The sequence below is a fragment of the Thermobia domestica genome, chromosome 10, assembly GCF_964235325.1.
Source record: "Thermobia domestica chromosome 10, izTheDome1.hap1.1, whole genome shotgun sequence".
In the NCBI taxonomy this organism is placed as follows: domain Eukaryota; kingdom Metazoa; phylum Arthropoda; class Insecta; order Zygentoma; family Lepismatidae; genus Thermobia; species Thermobia domestica.
Genome location: NC_137463.1, coordinates 112,615,860 through 112,640,246, shown reverse-complemented (window position 1 = coordinate 112,640,246; position 24,387 = coordinate 112,615,860). Strand labels below are relative to the sequence as shown.

The window sequence follows — 24,387 nt, the reverse complement described above, 5'->3', positions numbered from 1 at the left end:
CCTTTTTACATCTTAGTTCCAACACTGTTGGTGAGAAATGTAGGGTGTTTCAAAATAAATTTTGGGGTTTTAAGTCTTCGTAGTACTTATTACATTTTACGAACAATTATAAGCAATGCATGAAGTAAAAGAGCACCTCAAACAGTCTTTGCTACAAGTGTTCAATGTGAGATTCATTCATCACACGGCACACATCTAGTCGATAGGCGAGAAAGGCCCATAAACTTTCCGCCATATGGCACAAAACACATTCAATTTAGGGGAGTTTCGTTTCAATTGTGCCATCTCCTGAGGATTTGCTGACGGCCAGATGCAAACATTATGAGTGTTCACATTAGCTCTTAGGTGAAAAGTCTATTTATGACTGTAGACGACACGATCCAGAAAATCTTCATTGTTATGCAGCAATATTTCACTTGCGAAATTTGCACGTAAACCGTAGTTTATTTTTTAGACCTGTAGCAACTGTAAACAATAAAGACGTAGTTGCAAGCGTCTCCTTAATATTCTTCACACAGACGGTTGCACTGTACAGATTCAGTCTTTATTAAAACACAAAAAGCTTTCTGCTCTCTAGTCTCCATCTTTGCTACTTGCTCTTTCTAACGGCAGCCAGAAGAAACAACGTATGCACTACAAAACAGTTTGAGTGCTCTTTCATTGGATATAATATTTAGAATTGTAAGTTAATTGTAATAGATACTACAAAGTGTCAAAAACCTAATATTAATTTTGAAACACCCTGCATTACTTCAAATTGAGTCATCCTATATTCAGATCCTAGTCAATTTGTCGCCTCGTGCAATGGCATAATTTGCCGCCTGCCCCTTTCTCCAGAAAGAATACATCTTAGAAGTCATTATTTTAAGTATGCTACTCCAGCATGAACAACAAAGGTGAGGGTAAGTGCAGTCGCACTCAGAAAGGCTTAAATACTTACTAAAAATGCAATTCCGTTGTATCTATTTTTTTTTCTTTAAATGTTAATCTATTATGATAGTGAAAGATAAAGCAAACACACCTGCATAGGAAAGATGGTAATCCTTTTTATAGAATTCACTATCGAGCTTCAATCTCAATGTTTCAGTTTGCAATTCCAGTGCAACTAGCTCTTTTATCTTTATTTCTTGATTTTTCTTCTACATCTTCTAACATTTAAAAAAAGAAACTTATTTCTATCTTCAATGATAAGGAACTTGCTTCTGACAAAAACAAGACTACTTTCATATCAAAACTGTGATAACTTACTAAATGGAACAGATATTCACTACTATTCGAGAATTGAATTCTTGCATTTGACAACAATCAAGCAATTTGTGCTTAGATTTATTCGACCATTTGCTTTAGCATTGTCCATGTGGCCTTAAACTAATGCAACCTAAACATAATTTATGAATGTAGTATTCAAATAGAAGGTCAGCTTAGTAATTGTAACTACCATCATCATGAAGTCTGTTTCCAACAAGAAATATTTAATTTAAATAATATACTTATGATAGATTTTGCCGCACTATCCAAGCTTGTCGTTCCACGCAAATGCACGTGTTGCATATATATAGTGGCGTATTTAGGAGGGCTTCCGGGCTTAAGCCCCCCCCCCGAAATCGTACTTCCTATAGTAAAGTATATGAAATATCTTGCAGAATTTTCACATTTTCAGGCAAAGCCCCCCCCCCGAAAGTTAGCAAAGCCCCTCCCGAAACAAAATCGTAAATACGCCACTGCATATATGGTAGAGCCGGCTCTGCATATCATATATATCTAGTCGACAAATTATTTATACGGTGTATATGACATTTAGAAAAATACTATTAGGCAAATTAGTATTAGTTTTTACCTTTAGACAAGTTATTGGAATTTTATACTGTTCGTGACATTATTTTCGTGGTTATTAAAGGCCTGCTTTCACGAAAAAAACAAAATTTCATTTCTACTTTTATTTCTTAGTTGATATTGATGAAAACTGCTGAAACCCGAATTGTTAATAGGTATGGTAGTCATATAAATTGTAAAATATTTGTAGCGTATCAGTATCTAGCGTTTAATTTATGTTGCATTTTACGGTGATTACACCTCCATAAAAATATTTCATTCTTAAATAGACGTAAGATGCATTACAAATAACTATCTGAAAAAAAAGAAATTAAGAAAAAAACAAGAGGCAATGTTTTTATTTCTAAAAAAAACGTAGATTTCTGATAAAATACGAACCGTTTTTTTCTATTTACAACACTATAATCAGGGCACCAATGCTCAAGCATTTTTGCCATAAAATAGAAGAGAAAATGTAAGCAATATGTGTAGATTGATATATATATATATATTTCTGTTTGTACGTTGCTATAGTGATGTAAACGATTGTTAAGGAGATATTTTGTAATATAATTGAGAGAATCGCCATAACAGTTAAATATCTGATTTTGAACTGTAATGTAAAATAAGTACCTTCTTATAAAATGTAGTTTTATATAGTTGAGATTGTGTATGTTTCAGGATAATTATTGTTAATACACGTAATAACTACTATACTTGAACACATATACGAACTGTGGCAATATACATGGTTAAAATTTATTCACATATTAAAATACGTCTATAAGAATATGCATGTGCTAAATGCTTTCTGCTGGTTGTACGACGATACTCTTAAAATATATTTACTAACTATGAACCTCGACTTTTGTTTCTTACAGGATACAATGTCTGAAAGAGAAAACAAAACACATTCCATTTAGTGTTGTTGTTTTATATAAATGCTTTGAAGAATGAAATGCTGAGTAGGCCTATATTTTAAGATACGCAGAATTATTTGGAGTTACATATCAATCTTTTATAGGGGTAATATTTTAATAAATTATCGTTCTTAAATTTTACGTTTATTACCATCTCTAATATCTTCCCAGAAATGAATGATTTTAAAATAGAAAATCTTCGATTTAAATCTAGTATTTACTCATTATACAGTGAGACGAAGTTGAAAATGGTATTAATTTATTGCTATTTTCTACTATGGTGAAGCTCATGTGTCATTACACATTACTTCTGCTTAGTGAAAATAGCTACTTACTCATTCCGATACTTCCTTGAAGAATCTCGAAAAAGAGAAATATTGAAATTAGTTTTCCGAGCATTTTCTTTCTTCTTGAAATGCACAAGCTTTACCTGAAATTAGTGGAAGTTAATTACTATTTTCGGGACTGCGAGTGCTTGATTTGAGTACTTAACTTTGCTAATAAGTATTTCTTGGTGTAACCATAATTGTCGCTAATTATTTTCTTTCAAAACGAATGAAAAATTAAATATTCAATCTAGATAGCATTTAATATCTTACGCCTAAATAGAAGGATAACTAGAAAGAAATAGATATTGGTCTAATAATAAGTAGGATAAAATGAATTCAAATATGTCTTAACAACAGATTTTTTTGTGAGAAAATGACGTTAACTGGAATCCCGTATCATTTTTTTTCGAGAGAAGAATAATACTTAATTTTAAAGATTTCACTTTCATATAATCAATAAGCACATAAGCATCACAAATAAATAAAAAAACTATGTATAGAAGTGAAACATTATAGTACGCACAACATGTAGCGGAATTGGATAGAAATTATGAAAATAAAATAATTTTGTGAATTAAAGTTAAATCTGAAAGTACTATTTCTTTTAATTAAAACGTTTTATAAAATCTAAACAGCTCTTTCTATCACTTGCGATGAGTTGTACAGGAGAGTGTACTATGTTACTTAAAAGATATATTGAAGGGTCATATATGTACACTCACGTCCAAAATTATTGTTGCATGTCTATAAATATGTTGTTGTAGGAATATATTTTGATAACGAATTTACCCGACATTTCATATAATGTTAGTATATGAAGACATGTATGTGGCATATTTCATGTCAAAAGAGCAGTAAATAAGAACAATAAAAGGAAAATAAAATGTTCATGTCCATTTAGCAACATTTTGTTTTACTCATTATAATTTTCGTATTTATATTTCTTTTTCCATGAAATTTACCACAAATATACATTTTCCGATTATACACGTAGTATCAGTATTAAAAGTACGGTACCCTGCAAAATCATTATCAAATTATATTTTTACAAGAAGACAGTTATACATATGCGACAGTCATTTTGGACATGAGTGTACGTACAGATAACCATAAACTATACCAAGTAGAATCATAAAGTGTGAGCACTCATTGTAGTTCATAGGGCCTGTAGTAACGGAGTGTTAGTGTTGCATCTAAATTAACAGTCAAACTATATTCTAGCAAGTGACCTGTCAACTGCATGAAAATATTTTGTTTTTTGTGGTATAGTAATGTACTATCTCTCAATAAATTGCTGATAGTATGGAATAAAAAACTTCTGATGTTTAACAATCATGGAAAACGCTATGATTTTCGAAGCTATCATTTTAATAGTTGATACAAACCGAATAATTCAATTGTTCTTTAATTTAATATTTTGATATGTTATTTGATACGTTGAAAAATATAGGTAATAAATACAAATTACCTGAAACTCTTATGAACGAAAGAAATAATCCAATAAAGTAGTAAATAAAGCTTTGAGTAGAATGAATCTCTTCCTTATTCCTCTTTCGTTTGCTGGGAAGATTTTTGTTTTAATTTTCAATTTTAATTGCTACATGGTCAAAAATGATTTTTTTTTTTAAAAATCATGGTTGAGTTCAGACTCTGTAGAAAAGTGGCATGTGTCGTTTTGACTTCTATTTGACAGATTCACAGTAGGGAAATCAAATTTACTGGCCTCTGCCGTAGTATCTAGGTAGTTTGTATAGATTTGGTTTCAGTAAATATTGTCATTTTCACAGACAATGAATCTCCTCAGTAGATGCTATGATCAATGTTGGAATAAGTATGGTTCAGTATCTGTTAGTAAATCGGATTTGTTTCACATATTATTTTCTTTCTTCTCATTTATAACAATAATAATACAAGTAACTAACCCTACTGTAAAATAAATATCTCATCAAAATGGTAATCGTATACATGCATTTTACGCAAAACTTTTTGTATTTTTGAGAAATGATTGTTTTATTTATTTCATGAAAAGATACTTTACACAGTATTTTCTCATCCAGATTTATATCTGGAAAGGAAAAAAACAATGTATCGTTTTCAATTGTGGGGGACACAAATACATTTCTTGTGATTCATTCGTTTCCTTCGACAATGTCAGTTCACAATTATTTTATACTTATTTACTTTCATTAATCACTCGTTTCCTCCAGCCTGTAGAAGGTCATTATTAGACGTAAAAGTGAAAATTTTAATCTCATTATTTTAGAAACACAAGATAATGGTGGTCTCAAATAGTTGTTATTTATACTACGTCTTCCTAATAACCTCACGGAAACAAAACAACAATCTTAGAAGAACCATACTAGAGTTTAAGTGCATCGTTTGCTTAGCACAAAAATTCGTACTACTATAAATGTATGAATGCTATTATGTACTCACGAAAATGGAAACTAAATGGACTTTTGTTGAATGTGATTTTCTAAACAACGTTGGTGTGGATACGACAGCAACGCTGCAGTTTGTCTGTTTGCCGCAAAGCAGAAATTCGTCCTATCTCCAACGTGTTGAACCGGAAGAGTGCGCAAACTTTGTATTTCGTGAATTTCATTTAAACTACTTGCTGAGAAAAATAATACGTTTATTTTAAATACTATTTAAATATATCAGTTTCGTCAACTATCCACTTGGCCTTCATCAGACACTATGAATACATAGGTACTAGGAGACTGTGGCTACCCATTCATAGTTTCTGATGAAGCCAAAGTGGGTGGTTCACGAAACTGTTACAGGTTAACAAGTTTTACAATAAACGTATTATTTTGCTCAGCGAGTAGGTCAAATCAAATTTAAGTTTTTAAGAAGTGATAATCGGACAATGAAAAATATTTTCTATTTATATTTGCAATGTATAAACTAAAATAGCCATGAAAATGTTTTAGACGTAAGTTCCCAACAGTCACTTTTAATATTGCACACATCCAATTTACCTTTGAACACTACAGAGTAGTTGACGAGTATTTCAAATTATATTCCCGTAGCCAAACTCCGTCCATAAAAATTGTTCCGGAAGCACCGTAGGATTCTGAAACATGGATATTTGGGTAGGGCACGTATTAGTTCCTAAGTAAAGTCTTGACCGAACTACGGTAGGTCCCATAGTTTTGGAGCTATGGACCTTTAAAGTTAATTTTTTCAATGTTTTCGGCAGCCTATAACTCCGAAAGGAAGCATTTGTGAACCCAGATTAGTCTATACTTCATGTCTTATCTTGGTGTCAGGAATCACCTCCCAAACGTTATCTATGTTGTTTTGAAACACGATATATATATATATATATATATATATATATATATATATATATATATATATATATATATATATATATATATATGTTTGTGTGTGTGTGTGTGTGTGTTTGTGTGTGTAGGGTGTTTTCGTAATGCTGTGTAAAACTCAGAGAGATGAAAGATGATGGAAAAGGAAGCAATTTAAGGATAGAAACGAGTGTTCGGAAATGCGTCATTTTGGAGGTAGGAGCTACGGACAAATTGCCGCAACGGTACAGAAATAGCCATAACTCGAGAAGAAAATGTCGTATTAAGGCCCGATCATAGGCAGTGTGCATTATTTTTACCTGCAGATAGCATTAATGTTAGAATGGATTAAAAGCAGGGGCGGCGCAAGGGTTGCCCCTAAAGAAATATTGGATATATCGAATATCTGCAACAAATGTGAGACGAGAAATTTGTAACTGTTCAGTACAGATGTTACGAATAGTCATGATGCCACTAGCTTAATTATGAGCTGAATACAGTAGTATGCTGTGAAAGAAAAAGGTACGTACATGGTGGTGACTGTGCACGTGAGCAAGATGGAGAGCGAGGATGGGTACTCACAAAAGAAGGAATCCGAGGTGAGGAACTACTACTAGCACATGTGACAGTACAATAATTACAATAATTGAAGCGTGAAAGAAGGCCGTAGTAGGACGGCTCCCGCAGACGAACACAAATGATTCTGGGAAGTTGGTTCGTTGCAGGACGTCATATGTACCGTGTCATGCGAAAACGAACTAAGCGCCACTTTCATACTTTTAAGAAAATTACGTTTAAAGGCTGATGTCCAGCATTAAGGTAGCCGTAATCTAAAGTGAAATAATGTTTCTTTTTTGGAAAGGTGATGGTTTTCCTCTCTTTTCGATTGTGCAAAACGTTCTAATGCTTATCAGGAACCAATCGTCGCATTTACGTGGATTTTCAAAATTTGGCGCTTAGTTCACTTTTGCATAACACGGTACATATGTATGTAGGGAACGTAAAATGAGACAACAAAGAAAGATGGCTGCAAAATCTCTTGGGTATTACACAGAAACTGGGCGAATACGTTTGACACACAGCACGGAACAAAGCCATTAGACACTACTCACTCTCTTCTCGCTCTAAACTGCCTGTCGGATGAACGTTTTATAGCATACGTTTTTTAGCAAAAGTGGTCGCTAAGGGGCAGGATCAGCTGATACTTCATATAAACAAATATATGTTATTCTCAATTTTTGAAGGAATTATTGTGCTGACATATGACATTGATTTTATATATTTTAGTGGGAAGTTTTCTTTCCATTAATGAACGAACAAATTCTGTATGTCCCTTATCACAAAGTAACAGAAATACAACATGAAAAAGAGCACAATAGATATATAATCGTCGTCAGGGGTGTCAGTTACTAATGCCAAGTCTTCGTGATATGCATGTTTTTTTTTTTTCGTTCACATATAAAAAAATAAATAATATTTATGTTAAAATACGTAAAGTACATTGTTATTTTCTCAAAATATAAGTCCCAAATCCATCAAACCCGCTTCAAGCAATTAAACTATGATCTACTAATTCAGATAATAAGACTAGCAAAAGCAGCTAGCTCTAATCATTTGTGTTGATTAAGCACCACAACGATTATTATTATTATTATTATTATTATTATTATTATTATTATTATTATTATTATTATTATTATTATTATAAAAATTACAGATAAAAGCGGCGTTTCATTATCTCAGAAATACAAGAATGCCGTCGAGTGTTATCATTGAATTCATATACTATAAAATGAAGTTAGAATTGTTATTATCCATCTTCCCAACATGCATTTTCATACACCATTTATTTTTTTCTAGGTCATGTTAGGAAACTTAGTACCTGGTATGTCCTGCGCAAGGTTGTATGTATCACTAGAGTGTATAAGCTCGGGTCTAGACGTGTAACGATATTAGAAGCTCAGGTTGGACGAAAGTTTAGGAAGCAAAACGAATAAATGCAAAAGTTGAATATTAATGCACATGATCCAAGATAGAAAACAATCCCCAAGGCATTCAGTGTGGTTTTGTGATAGACATTTGCGACGTCCTCGACGTGTTTTATAAGTAACTCTGAAAATACAAGGTTAACGCGTATTATTTTAAGAGAAGTATTTTTTTCGTGTTATTAACCTTTCTGATTGAGCTTATAGAAAACAGCAGTTTTTAAATTCCCCCTTCCCTCCCCCCAATAATTTACCGTATCAGTGTGTAGTATATGTTCTGAAAAGCAGCATTGATTGTTTTTTTTATTATGAACTTGTTTTTTGATTTCATGTGTTATTTCTGTGAACTGTAATTGACGAACTTGTTTTCTTCTTTGATTTCGAAAATACGGATCATTTTAGTAAAGACCTGTCTTTCTTTTTCAATGGAGGAAAGCTTGGGTTAGGTTATTTATACAATGTTTTCCGTTAGGTTATATTAGGTAAAGTTAGGCTAGGCTAGGTTAAGTCACGTTAGCTTTGCTGACACGGTTAGTTGCAAGTGGGCCTCAACTACGGCTCATTTTAAAATAGCAATAGATTTGGTATTACTAAAAAAATGTGAATTGCACGTTTTTGCCAAAAGCACTAAAATCAACTCTTAATGTTTAGAAACAAGATGAAAACGCAGTACTCCAACTTATGCGCATCTTTCTTTCCTAAATAGTAGATTTAGCCCATCATCTGTAGGAATGCTCTAACGAGCACATTAGTGGGGCCGTACTTGCAAAATTGAACTTGAATTGTTTACTTTTGTTTTAACAAGTGTACGTGATTTAGATGCACATAAAAATACAACAAAACGCAAATTCCATATTTGGAGCAGTGAATCTGCTTCAAAATTACAAACGTGTTTTGCAAGAAAGAACTCAAAAATTCATGATCTCGCCCACGCAGCCGAAGAAACATTGGCTCTTCATACAGCGAAACATCACCAGATGTTTAGATCAACGGACTGTACAATCAAGCTTAAGCAAGATATTTCAAGGATTCTAAAGTAGCTAAACAAATGTCCTGTGTGCGCACCAAAACTGAGGCCATAGTTAATTCTGTTCCTTCCCCTTATTCTATTAGTGTGTCAATTGAGATGTTAGGCGGAATTTCGTATTTTAGTTTTGCAACATACGTCTCAAATCATGGATCAGTAAAGGTATTTCCCATCTTGATCCATTACTTTGACTATAAATCTGGTAGTATTGAAACTAAGGTAATTGAAATGAAAAGTGTCCGCATTGAGAGATCTGAAATTATTGCCACTTACATAATGGAAAATCTTAGGAAAAGAGGCGTAACTCATAAATGTGCGTCTTTTTCGGGTGATAATACAAATACAAACTCCGGAGGAATTGGTAGAGAAGGAGCAAATGGTATATTAACTGTTTGAAACGAGAACTGAATCCCAAATTTGTGTAAGTACGATGTAGTATTCACAAGTCACATAACAGTGTCCAGCATGGTATTGACACTGGTTTTAGTGTTGATGTGGAATCCATAGCTTTGAACATATTTAATTATTTTCCCGTATATTCCGTTCGTATAGAGAATTTAAAAGAACTTTGTGACTTTGCAGATATTCAGAACAGGAATCTGTTGTGTCATTCAAATATAGGATTGTCCTTATTTCGATGCACAACTAGACGGATTGAAATGTTTCCAGTTTTGAATGATATCCTTTCCCAAGATAGCATCCCCCACATAACACTTTTTTTAATCGAAGTTAGTGAAGCAAAGTTATCATTTATTCACTCACTTATATCAGTTTTTATTATAACATTCCAGCTATGGAAAGTGAGGAGAATTTAGTTGCTTATGTCATGTCTATTTTACTGAATGTTTTACATTTAATATAGACAGGACAAGCGGATAATTTTAAATATCTAAAAGTTAAAGAAGAAATAAAATAAAAACGAGATGAACAAGGATATGACATAGTATGTAAGAAATTGGAGGATAAAATATCTCGTGTTTCTATGTCATTTCTGGAATATCTTCAGAAGTGAATAAATCAGTATGAAAAATTCTGTATGTTTAAATGGATAGATTTGAAGTCAGTGCTAAGTTGGAAAGATGTGGAAAAAGCGATCGTTTATGTAAATAATAAACCAGACAGTGTTGGTGTGAAGGTTGACAATGTAAAAGTCATTGATCAATTTTGTAACTTCACAGATTTAAGTGCTGGTAATTTAGAAGATGGTGAACAGGTATCTAGCAATATTTGGGCAAAATGATTTCCTGAATCAAGAAATGAAGAATGTTTCTTAGAGTTAGTGAAAATTGTTGATTTTTTCTCATTGGTTAGTCATTATGATAGCGTTGAAAGAGTGTTTCTGTTATTAATAATCAGTGGAAAAAGGAAAGGAATAGATTATCCACAGAAACAATTAAAAGTATTTCATGAGTACAATATAATTATAAGGAATATTCATGTTGTGAATTTTATGATTTTGTTTTGAAAAGTTAATAAATGTTAGTAGAAATGGGAACATTAAAGAAATATGATACAGCTGAAAATTCAATTAAACGTGAGTAATTTGTATGAGAAAATACATCATTGGTGAATCAGTGTGGCGTTTAAAGTTTATTACAGTATCATAGCATAATTTTTCCTACATAAATAAAGTCTTGTACGCACTCTTACCGTTCAAACAGTGATTTTTGTTCATAATGCTAGGTTTAAGAAAGTAATGTAAAATTTGTAAATATTTCTTAACTCTGGAATACACAAGGGGGTGCTGGAGCACCCCAGACGTTATATTTATCACCACTGTGGCGCTGTTCTCAGGCAGATTGGTTGGTGCTTCCGTGTATTCTCATTTTGGAGCGTGACATTCATGGTGGTGGGTGTGAAGCAAATTGTGTCGTTTTAGAAGAGAATATATTCAAGGGGTGGGGTTCTGCAGCACCCCACCTGTGTATTTACGTATGTGAAATTCAATTTTTGACGAAATTCGTTTTAGATACTTTGCGTGCATATTTGTTTAATTGTATGATGGCGAAAGTGAGTGCAGATTCAAGCAAGTTTACAGACTTTGTACTAAACACATTAGAAGAAGATTATGATTCTGAAGGTAATTTCGGTGAGTCCGATGACAATATTGAAGTACAATCGGAAGTCGATGATGAAATTAGAGCAAGTGACACGAGCGACACGGAGGGTAACTTCAAAAATGACCCAGCTATAGGGGGAGCCTCTATATTAGTGAGAAACGGTCATAGATGGAGTTCTCAGCCACCTGTTCGGAGTTTCTAAAAGAACTGGGGATGCAGTTAGCTAGACCCTACAGGCTAGAGCGCCTCCCACTGATTTGTCTACTGGTATCAGAAATATCCTTGGTATTCAAGAAGGACCATCACCTGTAATTCGTTAAACACCTAGTGTTCTGAAGCAAACACGTTGTCGAATGTGCTTTAGGAATAAGGACAGAAAAAACTAAATATTGTTGTATCAGATGTAAAGTGGCTGTTTGTGCTGAGCACACAAAGGAAGTCTGCGATTCGTGCAGTGAGGAATAGCTGTGTCTGTTCAAAAATGCATACAAACTACTATTGTGTACTCTTGTAAGTGATAAAGTGAAATAAATATTTCAAGTTCGTGTATTATAATTTTATTTGCGTTTAATTATATGGGGCGCGCTGGCACCCCACCTGTGTATTCACGTAAGCTTTTATTGTCAGTGTATTCCAGGGTTAAAGCTCTCAGAATATCTATCTGCATTAGTGTATATAAATTCTTAACCTTTTCAAGGTATGATAGTACGTATATGATATTGATTATTAGTCTTACAACTACCATGTCAAATTTAAACGTTCATAGGCAACGTCCTAAGTTCACAATAAGCCATTTCCAATACGCGATAATTATTATACGTATATATTATTTCGGTTCACGTTATTAGCCAAACGTCCCCTTTTATTCAAGGCAGCAATCTGGTGACCCTAATTGAAAACCTATTATAATATATATACTCTTAACACATAAGCAAACTTTAATTACTGAAACAAAAATAATTAGAATTTATAATGTGTAAATTTGTTTCTTTCATTCATAAATTCGTAATGATGCAAAATGAGGTTTCTTACAGTTTCGTCGGAACTGAGGAAAAACTTTAAAGCCATGTAAAATTTTCGTCAATTATCAAGAACACAGAATTTATAGAAAGCAGTTAAATAGATCTCAAGTGTAAAAACTAAAACGAATTTTCGTCATAATTTCTAATTTGGATCCTTTAGTTATGTAAGTTTTATTCTGAGATATTATTCTCCTTTTAAATGTGCTGTTACTTTATATTTATTTGTTGTTGTCGTTTGAAGAGTTTCTGTTCTGTGAGTTGATCATTTCCTACACTTCAAATTTCACTATTTCGGTGTTCTGGATTTTTCCTTTTATTCTCTATTTTCTTGGTATTTATGACTAGCCATTTTTCTTAATTTTCATATAATACGTTATTTGTAAAATATTAATGTTATATTTGGACCTCAGCAATTGTATTGTATTAGAGGATTCCTCCTCGTGGATCCTCGCATGCTTATGAATATTTCCTGAGAAGCACAAACTTTCCTTTAGACCATGTTCTTTTTCTCTCAGTGAATTCGAGTCTAGTTGGATGAGCCGTGCAAATCGCAGCGCATTATACACTATATTTTCAGTTGTCATCACCCAGATTAAATAATCCTGATAGGGCTTCAAGTTTGTAACCGCTTTCACTTTCCGAACCTAAGTTACGTCATTTTCCTTAGGATTTTAGTTTCTATTTTTTCTTACCTGAATTATTCCTATTCGCAATTTCTGTCACGAAAAATTGGGTGTATTTCACAATCTATGATCCCAAAGTTAATCTCTCCTCTTCTGTTCGTATTTCCCGAGTAATGATGTATTCTGAGTCTTTTTTTCTGTTTCATACTTGATATTTATGAATAGCCATGAAATTACTTCGCAAGGAACTGATGTCAATGTGGACTTCGCAGTCATTGACAGTCGTAACTCTATCCGGTTTATTAAGCTGGTAGACTTTACTATTTTTGACCATGTCCAATTTTCCTTTTTTATCATTGATTTGCATGGTAGACCTATATGTTGACGTTGATGTCAACTTCTAAACGTCGAGGCGCTCAACAAATTTCCCATTTGATGTACACAGGTATTAGTTGTATCTCTGTAATCCCTTACTTTTCTTAGATATAGACATTGGTCTAGTCTCTTAATAATCATTGCGTTATTATTTTGCTTTGCTTCTATTTATCTAAGGACGTGTGAATTAGAAAGTTTAGTGTACATAGTACGGTTTAGATTAATACAAATTAGCATTGCTAATTTGTATTTAAATTATCTTATTTATAAATATTTTTCATGTGAAGATCACTGGAAAGTAATTCCTACTGTTATAGTGATAAGCCATTATTTCGTCTATATTAATCGCAATAATGTTGTAGAATAGCAATAAACAACAACTCCTGATAATAGCGTTGATTATATTCTATTTTTGTCTTAATTACCATGACAAGTTTACAATTTCGCAATTACTATTCATATACCGTTTTCTTTCGTTGCTTGTAATTAAATATAATATTTTGATTATTCGCATTAATTTTTAATCGTTTATATAAATACTCATTTACTTAATAATAATAATAATAATAATAATAATAATAATAATAATAATAATAATAATAATAATAATAATAATAATAATAATAATAATAATAATGTATTCCTTTCCTTTTTGTGTGCATCAGAATTAAATAGGATATCATGAATATAGGCAAATACAACGTGGTTTCATAAATATATTGTAGTAAAATTGACATGATTTCACCCATTATCAGCTCTTTGACCAAATCAACATTAGAAATGAGCATGGGACAACATCAAATAGAAATTTTCCTTACGTGTTGTACGTTACTGCAATTTGAACGTACATAGTCTTAAATAACATGACTTTGAAATTGCAAAACTATACAATAGCAATATTCCTTTCATATATGTATATTATAGTTCTCTATCGGAGAGTAAGGTTACTTTGTGGTAGAACACTTATCTATAGTGCGTGGTATACCTGGTACGATGCTCGGCCAAGTATGAGGGAGGACCCAAAACAAACCGGACTTTCATTCTTAAAAAAAATAATTTATTACATTTTTTACAAAATTTATTTCAGTCTCCTTCAAAGTACTCTCCAAGAAATGCGATTCATTTCTCCCATCTTCTTTCTCACTGTTTGAAGCACTTCTGGAACTCTGGAACTTTTATATCGTCCAATGAGCTCTGCGAAGTTCTTTCTGCAGCCTCTACACCATCAAAACATTTTCCTTTAAGATTTTGTTTAATTCTCGGAATATGTCATCATGTTGGTCAAAAAGTTTGGATCACTTTCAATCTGATTTACCAGTCCTGGCTCAAATTCAGACGAATGATTTGATCCTGTATGAGCAGGAGAGAAGCAGACTTAGCGGCAACATGTCTCATTTGCAAAACCTCACCTTGGTACGAGCTCAAACTCACTCTTGCCAGTTTTGAAATATTATCGGTCATGAAAGGACGATCCTCGCCGATTTTGGGGCAGATTTGTTCGATGTTTTCGTCGTTTAGAAATGATGGAGAGCACCCAGAACGAGCATGATCTTCAACACTCATCTCACCACACTTAAAGAGCCCAAACCACTCAAAAAATTGTGCGCGGTTCATAGCATCCTTCCTGAAAGCCTGTTGAAGTATTTGGTAAGTTTTCGTTTCCAATTTTTCAAGTAGGAAGCAAGCAAACTCCTTGTTCCTTTGAATCTGCCATAACGATTTCACAGGCGGCAAACGAGAACAGTTGAGAAAAACAATAATACGATCAAACGTTAACCTCCTACGCAGACGCCACTTGGCCAACAGATCTGGGAAGGTCTCTACTAGACGCACCTAGCAGGAGAACTCTCTACTACGCCTAGGAAAGGCAGGACTCTTTCAATCCGCTTTCTCTTAGGTCTTCCCTCGTATGTAGTGAAGAATATCGTGCTCGTGGTTTATCTAGGGGTACTTTCGTTTGTTTCCACAATCCCATTTCGCTAATTCTTCCACCATCATTCACTTGCTTTAATCATCCGTCTCCCTTAGCCTACAGGGCATTCATGGGACGTTAAGCTCAAAGACCGAATTCTGTATTATCATCTTCTATTTCAGAACTAGCTTTGGCACAAGAATTCTAGCCTTTCTTGCTAGTAGCAATTTTTGGAAGAGGTCATTTTCGTTGTTAGTAGATAGATATGGCAAATGAATATGACCATAAATGAAAACATTAAAATATAATAGATCAATAGCTAATAATGAACATGTAAACTTAATGTAAACATTAAAAATAAAGCAAATTGGAATATATGTAATATGTAATTTTGATCGTTTCATTTACAAGTGTGTAATGATGCAAAACGCTGTTCGTTACAAAACAACCTGGAAAGAATATCACCTAAAGGCGTGCTTAAAGAAATGCCTGGAGCAAGAAGTTTGCCAAAAAGGAAAACGTTATGTATTGCAGATTACCCAGTTCTTGGCTTCTATTTCTGAACAAACAGGTTTTTGATCACTTTTATAATTGCAGTGAAGTTGAGCATAATTTAGTATTTATAGCTGATGGTTGGTATATAACAATGGATGTTATTTTATTGATTTCCATTCTTCATCTTTAAGGAGAAAATGTATGAAAATTTTGACGTGTGATCTCTTTGGGAAGAAAAACTGTTGTTAAATCTTGCAAATACACCACGTGAGAAATCACTCTCTCTCTCATAATGTGGATCTTTAGGCTCGATTAAAAAGAAAAGATGGCCCAACCATCTGAAAATTGATTGTTATGGTCTTTCCTCTTGACTACGGAACCGATTAATTGATAATTGCTTCTCGTGTTATAAGCCAGGAAAAATCTTGTAACTGATAAACATTTTTCTACCCAAGAAACCATTATATCATCTCGCTCAATTCATGTCATCGAAAGCAGGGAAATATTGTCATAAATGTTGGGTGCTAGTAAATGTGAAGTCGATATATATTATATATTCATCTCTATAAAATTGCAAGACTGAGAAGAGACCAAAACTCTAACGGTTCTCAAATTAAATTGTTAAAATGCTTTAAAGCCTTTCGTCAACACTGACGTAACCTTGTTTGCGACAACCTTACAATCTCCTATAATTTTAACATGGCGAGAATAGAAGTACTTGAATACACTAATCATTAGACTGTCTCAACAGTCTCGCCAAGAGTGCAAAATTTTAGGTAATCAAAGAATTTATCTTCTGATTTACCAGTACAAGAAGGAAAATTGTGATTAAATCCTCACTTCATTCTGATCACGTCAACAACTGTATCTTACTATAATAAAACAAAGTACATAATTGTCATTGTCACTATTAACTACAGTTAATCATATTCTGTTGTAGGTCGCAAATTATTCTGTCAAAGAAATGTCTCGTCGTTGGTCTGTCCACACCTACTACAACGTTCTCGAGTTGGGAGCCATCAATACCTCGATTGTCTACAGCGAGACACTAGGAAAGGAACTATCTCGAAAAGAGAGAACATTCAATCTTTGGCCAAAGAATTGGGATAACCGATGCAGAGACGAGGAAGCAAGTATCAGCTCCACGCATTTCCAAGTATGAAGCAGTAGCAGTAGCCAATCCAGCAGTAGAAGATGCTGCAAGATTGATGACAAGTCAAGAAATACAACGAAAATATTCCGTCGAAAAGATGTTCTACATGCTTCAAAATGGATGTAGAGGATATACTAATTAGGTTTGCTATTCTTACACCAGTTGTTAGTAAAGTTCAGATGTAGTTTCATAAACTTTAGTATCTAATATTCTTTTTGTTCCCATTAATGATTAAAACCATCCATTAAAACATATGTAACAATGGCTTCTTAAGAGATACGCTTTACAAAAACAGAAATAAATATTAAAAGTTTCAGTAATTTTAGGGACTGTTATGTGTAGTTAATATTTTTTTCTTTTTTCGATTATACTGTGCATATTAAGATAGTCCATTCGAATATAATTAGATATAATTATCTTAAATCTAATTTCCTTATATAAATACAAACTGCTTTTAAAATGACACCTTGGGCGGACAAAGGGATCAAATACTATGCTAAAAGATTTGAAACAGTAGTAAATACTACCTAAACATTAGGTTAACAATATTACATTATGAACATTTTGATTATAGCTTATCTTATAATTTATACTAGGTAAGGACGTATATAGGTTAGTCCTATATCTTAGTAAAATAAGCAGAAAAGAAACAGGTCAATAAATTTGCAATAACACTGTAAGAGAAATAAATAAAGAGAAAATCCATATATGATATCACTTTTCACTTCATCATCCACATCTAAGACGTATTATTTTAACTTACTAAAATGGAATCCGGGTTGAAGTTAATTCTTCCAAAGGTGCGTAGGAAAATGCCTCTGCATTTATCATGCAAGATATTGTTTATTTCACACACATATTATGACGGCAATTTACAATTGAAGATTAAAAATTTAGCTACTTTCATATGGAATTTAACTTTCGAAAGTGGCTTCGTAAATATTTTAATATCCTATAAGTGAGAACCATACGTTGAAAGTAACAATAAAAATAACTTTCTAGTTTGCTGTAAAAATGTAGGTATTGTTCCGAAATTACTAATATCTTATTGTGTGGACAGTATCAAGACAAAGCACTGCTTTAAAGTAGAATATTATTATTGAATTATTGCAGTAATCTTTGGTTTACTTCTTAGGTGAGTTCAATAGATGCGAGTGTTGATGTGATAATTCATGAGGAAAAATAATAAAACATAACCTATGAACAAAATAAACAATAACTTTTTGCAAAGGAAGATAGCATCATCAAGGAGTAGAAGTAGAATTATAACATTTCGTGCAGCTGTAGTGGCTAGTGAGTGTGCTTTTGGTGCAGGGATCCCCGTGAGGTGTGCTACACTTGAACGCATTAGGGTGGTTCAGATTCCATATTGTTCTGTAGATCCACATCTCTTTCTCTAACCCTGATACTGAACGAAATGTTAACTGCAATCAAAAGCAAATTAAAAGTAACGGTACATTGCATTTGACCACAATTTACGATCATAAAGATAAATTTTTCAATGCAAAATATTATTCAGCTATTCAGCACTTTTGGCTTTCTATTCTTAAATGGCAGAGCAAGTAGTCATCGTTTGGTGTGTAGACAGCGTCAGGTACTAATAATTGCATCATCGCTCCATGCCTGAGAATAACAAGAAAACTGCAATTAACACCTAGAACGGCTGGCATAAGAAGATGTAAGAAAGAAAATATGTAAGAAAGAAAATATCCCACTAGTGTATGGCAACCCATGTGTAAGTGATAAGTTACCAATATCCCCCACATAAGCTGGAGGTTGTTTCTGATCAGCAATGCATTTTCAAATTACGAGCCCCGATATATTTAATCAGCGAGAAATTCCGTCAGTGTCCAGCTAGAGTATACATTATTATTTAATAGGTACTATTTGTGCTACGTGTAGTTGTATGTTGTCGTTTTGTAATGTTGATCTATCCATGTAATGTTGACGATCACTTACTGCGGATTCACACATCAAGGCAAAGTTTAGTGTTTTTATTGTACTATACTGATTGTTGAAAGAATTTACTGCACCAAATGGAGTTTCGTACTTAATATAAGAAGTCTATTTTGCGATATCCCTTAATGTATCAGAGGAGGAAAACTTAGAATACCGAAACTGGAAAAAGATAAAATTAATCATTAGACATCGTTCATTACCCACACCGATATACAGATTACATCATTCAATCATTGTGGAATAGCTGGTAAAATATATCGAATACAATCAAAGCACACGATAAGCACGAGTTTAAGTTCGAATTCATCAGTCGGAAGAACCAATAAACTTATATTTTATCGTAGGATAGAAGGATCACGGCTAACACTTAATAAATTATGGTTGTAAGTACAGGTGATGCAGAGATTTTAATGGGGGACTTATGATGTACACGACAGGAGTAACCAGAAGTTGAAAACTGGGATTCATAATACCTTGATGATTGCTGATTACACGAATAATTGGTTCATGAAAGAAGTAGATTATGATTTCAGAGCTATATAATCATGTAATTTCTGAGAACTTAGCAACTGAGTATAGAAACCCAACTCAATTATATAGTTTCTACTTTCCGTGCTCTTCCATTACACTATCAACTGGATGGTATATGTTTTCGGGCTTATTTGTTCACAATGGTTACATATTAGATTCTTCCGATCGGTGTGAGATAGGCGACTTCCAATGAACAGTTTCAATTATAGTCATTTCGTCAAGTCATGTGGTTTTAGCGTGTTGGTTTAACGAATTTTGAAAAATATTCGTAGTATAATAATAAGGTTGAAATATCAGCCAAGTTCTTAAATATATATTAATTATTTTTCTTTCTTCCAGAAGTAGTAACAATATACTAATATAGTCATATCAAGACAACATCAATAAGCCTAATAACGAATAAATTTACCATGAAATCCGGATGTCACTCATTCTATTGCGTTGGTATCATCACACACGAATGTAACTATATGACAGAAACTGGGTTCCTCCGACAAGAATATGCCATGCTATTCTGCCCTTTATAAACGACATTATAGTGCCATTATAACGTAACAGAACAGTCTAGTGCAGTTGAATGTATCGGAAGCAAGGGCAAAGTCTATTTGCAGCTTTCAACACCTAATAACGTTAAACTACTTTCCAGAAACATTGAGACCTGGTGCTAGTTCTTGTTCCAGTTTAATGCATGTGGTTGTTCGATCCAAAGTTTAGGCACTAAATATGTTAGCTCCTTTTGTATTATTACGTTTTCCTTAAGATGTGATACGTTGTTTATTATTATTTTTCAAGGCGATTACAAGCTTGATGTTGTATCTGACGATATCTCACCAGAATGTCATACACAAGAGCAAGTTTGATAAAGAGGGTTTGTAGGTTTCTAATAAAGCAGACAATGGGAACTTGATTCAGGCTTAACCTCATTAAAGAAGGCACAGCCAACAGAAATATAGCATTTAGAAGGGTCACTATAAATGACATTAAAATCAGAATTTAGTTCTGGTACTTTCCCAAACTCTTGTAATAGAATGTGTTGAATGAATCCATGGATACTTTTGTGGTGTGTGGATCTCAACTGAAGGTTTATTCTTGGCGGACTCAGCGACTATAGTGGAAGAACACAACATGCAGTATAAAAACCGACGCCCACACAAATTCGCCTGCGATGCGGCAATCGTAAAGTCTATCGCGTTGGTGATACGCCCCGGTTCCAGAATAAGAGCGTTTTAAAAGCTAATCCAGGGATTGCTTTAGAGTAATATTCGAATCCTGAATATGAATACCATGGTTGGAGTAATCCAGAAACCGACAGTATGCACCACCCCAGGTAATTTCAGCACTGTGTTAAAAAGCCTATCCGCTCTGATATACAGGTTAATTACTGCAACCTCTATTTTGCAGAACTCTAAAAGTTTCGTCAAACAATGTAGCCAGTTGGAATATCTGTGACATTTTTGGACGATTACACTAAAATGCTAAATAACAATACTTGGTCTGTAAACGTGTTTGTTATAATGATAAGTAGTATTTAAACAAACCGCTACGTCACCCAGATTCAAAGAGTCTTTGGGGGAAGGGAATAAGCAATAAATGTTAACCTACTGTTCCTAATGTTCATTAACCTTGTTTTCTAAATAATTGGCTGATGCTATGAATTCCGCATATTGTTTGAATGTTTACATATTAGGAATATTTTATCGAATTTCTTCGTGATAATGCCGCTATTGGTACTGAGCATACATGTTTCCTTATGTCAGGATATTTCTTTTAAAAAATCGTTCCATGAGCATTGGCATGGTGATACTTACGAGTAAATAAATTTGAGTTTAATGAGGATGGAATTATGCAAAGTAATAAACCCTCATTTGCAGATTTTCAAAAATTATGAAGATTTGTTATTTCTATAAACGATGAGGTAGACTCCATAGCGTGCAGTTAATATGTATATGTGTCTCCCGTTTTTATTATTATCATGTGAATATCTTCTTTATCATATATTATGAAAGTTATCCGTAATATTAAAATATGAGTTATGTCTTTGATGTGTGATTCTACTATTACAGTATTTGTATGAGGTTGGGAAGGATTAGATTAGGTTAGTTATAGGTTAGATTAGATTAGGTAGATAGGTATATATTAATTTATATTATATATTTTTTTTTATTCTGATGTCATGTTTGCTTTCCGGATAAAAATGAATATTAAGGAGTAGAGTGGAATAGAAATGTCAGCCTTGTCCCAAGTGAAGGGAATGCATTCAGTGGTATAAATATGTTGAAGCCATTCATTAAGAATTGTTAAAAAATAAAGTATTGTTTGTGCTGCTTTTTTAATAAATGGAGATATAATTTCGGCAAGCTTAACGGAACACTGAATTTGACCGCGAATGTATAATGTAGATAAGAATAAAAGAATGAATATTTCTTCCTTTTCACTTTCATTTCTAAAACTTTTTTTTACTTTTTTCTTTCTTTGAGACGACTCCTTACGAAAGGATAGACTGTTGTTTAATAAATATGAAGTTGAAATAAAGGATGTGCAAATACTTGAAATTTTTTATTGATCAAATTAAGAAAGAAACATTCAAACTCAAAGATTTCGATGCTGGGTGTCTCTTCAATAAGATCTTGGAATTAACACATTGAAATTTTATAAATAGTCAGTTGCTACAATATTTTAACATTCCACGATAAGGCAAGCATCATAAATATAAAAGAATAGAATTGGATAGAATTCGTCTGATCAAAATTTTATTTAACCCTTCTAAGCCATTTTGGTTATTCTGTACTGTATTGGATTGGGGCACGAATGGTGGTAACGGCCACACTACTTTTTAGGCACCGACTCAGCGGAATATGGAGAAACCAATGACTATGGCCCAGAAGGAAAACATCATGAGTAGGATTTTTCATTTATTTACTCTAGATCCACATTATATCTGCCACTAGTAGATATTTTCTTCTTTCTAAACTGGTTTAACTCCCTTGTTCATGTTACATATAGGAATGTAATTATCTATGCTAAATTGGAAGAAGAGTGTTTCCAAAAATGGCTACACCAGTCAGGATTCATTTTAATAATAAAATAATATAATTTTAAGAATGGCATTTCAAATCCAAGATATGTTTCTATGGAAATTAGACTAAATTTGCAATTTACTTGTTTAATTATGAAACGAAGTTTTGGTGCGTTTCATAATGTTATGGTGAAATATTACTGAAAAATTTATTTCTGAAATAGAGATAAAATTTTAACATTTTGCAAGAAAACTATGCCCAAGGAAACTTAGTCAAGAAAGTAATCTACTCGCTGTGGATCAGTGTTAGAAATGCTTAATGCTATATGTCAAGGCAATCGCGGAAATGTGTACTTATGAAATATCAACTAAATAGTTGTCCTACTTGAAAAAAATTGTAAAAGATACTTACCAGCAAGAATATGCACTTTTGTAGACATTTTCAGGACCAGAAACTTGAACTATTTTAACATTTTGTTAAAGATGTATTTTTTAATGAAATGTAAATTAAATTTTCTGAGTAGTTTTTCTAGAAAATCGATCGAGAGGAAAAATCAATTCAAGAATAATCTATCACTAATGGATGTTTTCTGTAGAAATCGGTTAAGCCATTTTCTCAGATTATCAATAAATTATTTATTTATGAGATTGATTAAAATATATTTAGTAGCTTTAGAATAGACAGCAGAAAAATTTACCTCCATGCGTAAAGTGTTCTTTGTGGATATTTTAAGAAAAAGATGAGTTTTGGAAAAGTGAATTTACGTTTCTATTAATTTTATGAATCCTAATGATCTATTCTCATGAAATCTATAATTCTTCCCAGTTGTAATAGTTTCTGAACAATTTCAGCGAACGAATTAAACTCCGAACTAGCTAATTGCGGTAGCAATTTATGCTATGTTAGGCTCACAGTTTTGATTATGGTGGATGGAAAATTGATTAATTCAGAATTGGATATGCCTACATATATGAGGGTCACTACGAAAGCTTTGAGATGTGAAATAACTTACATACTTAAAATCAATTTAACACTTACATTTTCTCAAAGTATTCACCATTTCACTGTACACACTTTTGCATCCTCGAAAACCAATTTTGAAAGCAGTGTTGCCAGTCTTTTACTTCAAGTGTTTAAAGTTCATTCTCGTAAGCCACTACAGCTTCTTCAGGGCTGCGAAATCTCTTCCCACGCATACGATCTTTGATCCTGGGGAACAGAAAAAATCACACGGGGCCAGGTCAGGGCTATACGGCGGATGAGTCATAAGTTTGACCTCCGTAGATTCTAAAAACTGAATTGTGATGTTGGCCGTGTGTGCGGACGTGTTGTCATAATGAAGCAGGATCCCACGCAATCCAGTTCTTGGACGCCGTTCCCGAAGCTTCTGGAACACTTTTGTTAGGCAAACAGTGGTGTACTACTGAGCAGTAACAGTCCTTTGTTCTTCACGTGGAACAGTTGCAACATGGCCAGATTTGGAGAAGAAAGTTGTGACCATCTTCTTCCTCACACTTCGCGGTCGCTTCACTTTCGTGGGTGGATTTTCGTCTGGAAAGATCCAAACTGTAGACTAGCGTTTATTTTCAGGGTTAAATTGATAGATCCAAGTCTCATCACCAGTAACAATGTCAGAGATGCGTCGAGAATTGCCTCCATCAAATCTTGCAAGCATATCTTCACACCATTCCAAATGCATGCGCTTCTGCTGTTCAGTCAAAGTGTGAGACACCCAACGAGATGAAACCTTCCTGAGCCGAAGATGATCACGAAGAATTTTTGTTACTGCTGGTGATCCAATGTTCACTGTAGATTCAATGTCCTTGAAAGTTATTCGAGGATTTTCTCGAATCATT

At 33.4% G+C, this 24,387-nt stretch overlaps 1 protein-coding gene across 1 annotated transcript in view; it reads right to left on the bottom strand.

Annotated features, from left to right (window-relative positions):
• LOC145662057 (uncharacterized) overlaps window positions 1-17,890 on the bottom strand; it is a 57,334-nt gene extending 39,444 nt beyond the window's left edge. The window contains exons 1-2 of the mRNA XM_081727389.1: window positions 17,788-17,890; window positions 3,068-3,162 (exon numbers count right to left, since the gene is read on the bottom strand). Coding sequence (XP_081583515.1) covers window positions 3,068-3,131 — 64 coding nt within the window. The 5' untranslated portion in view covers window positions 3,132-3,162; window positions 17,788-17,890. The remainder of the gene's footprint in view (window positions 1-3,067; window positions 3,163-17,787) is intronic.
• Window positions 17,891-24,387: the final 6,497 nt, after the last annotated feature.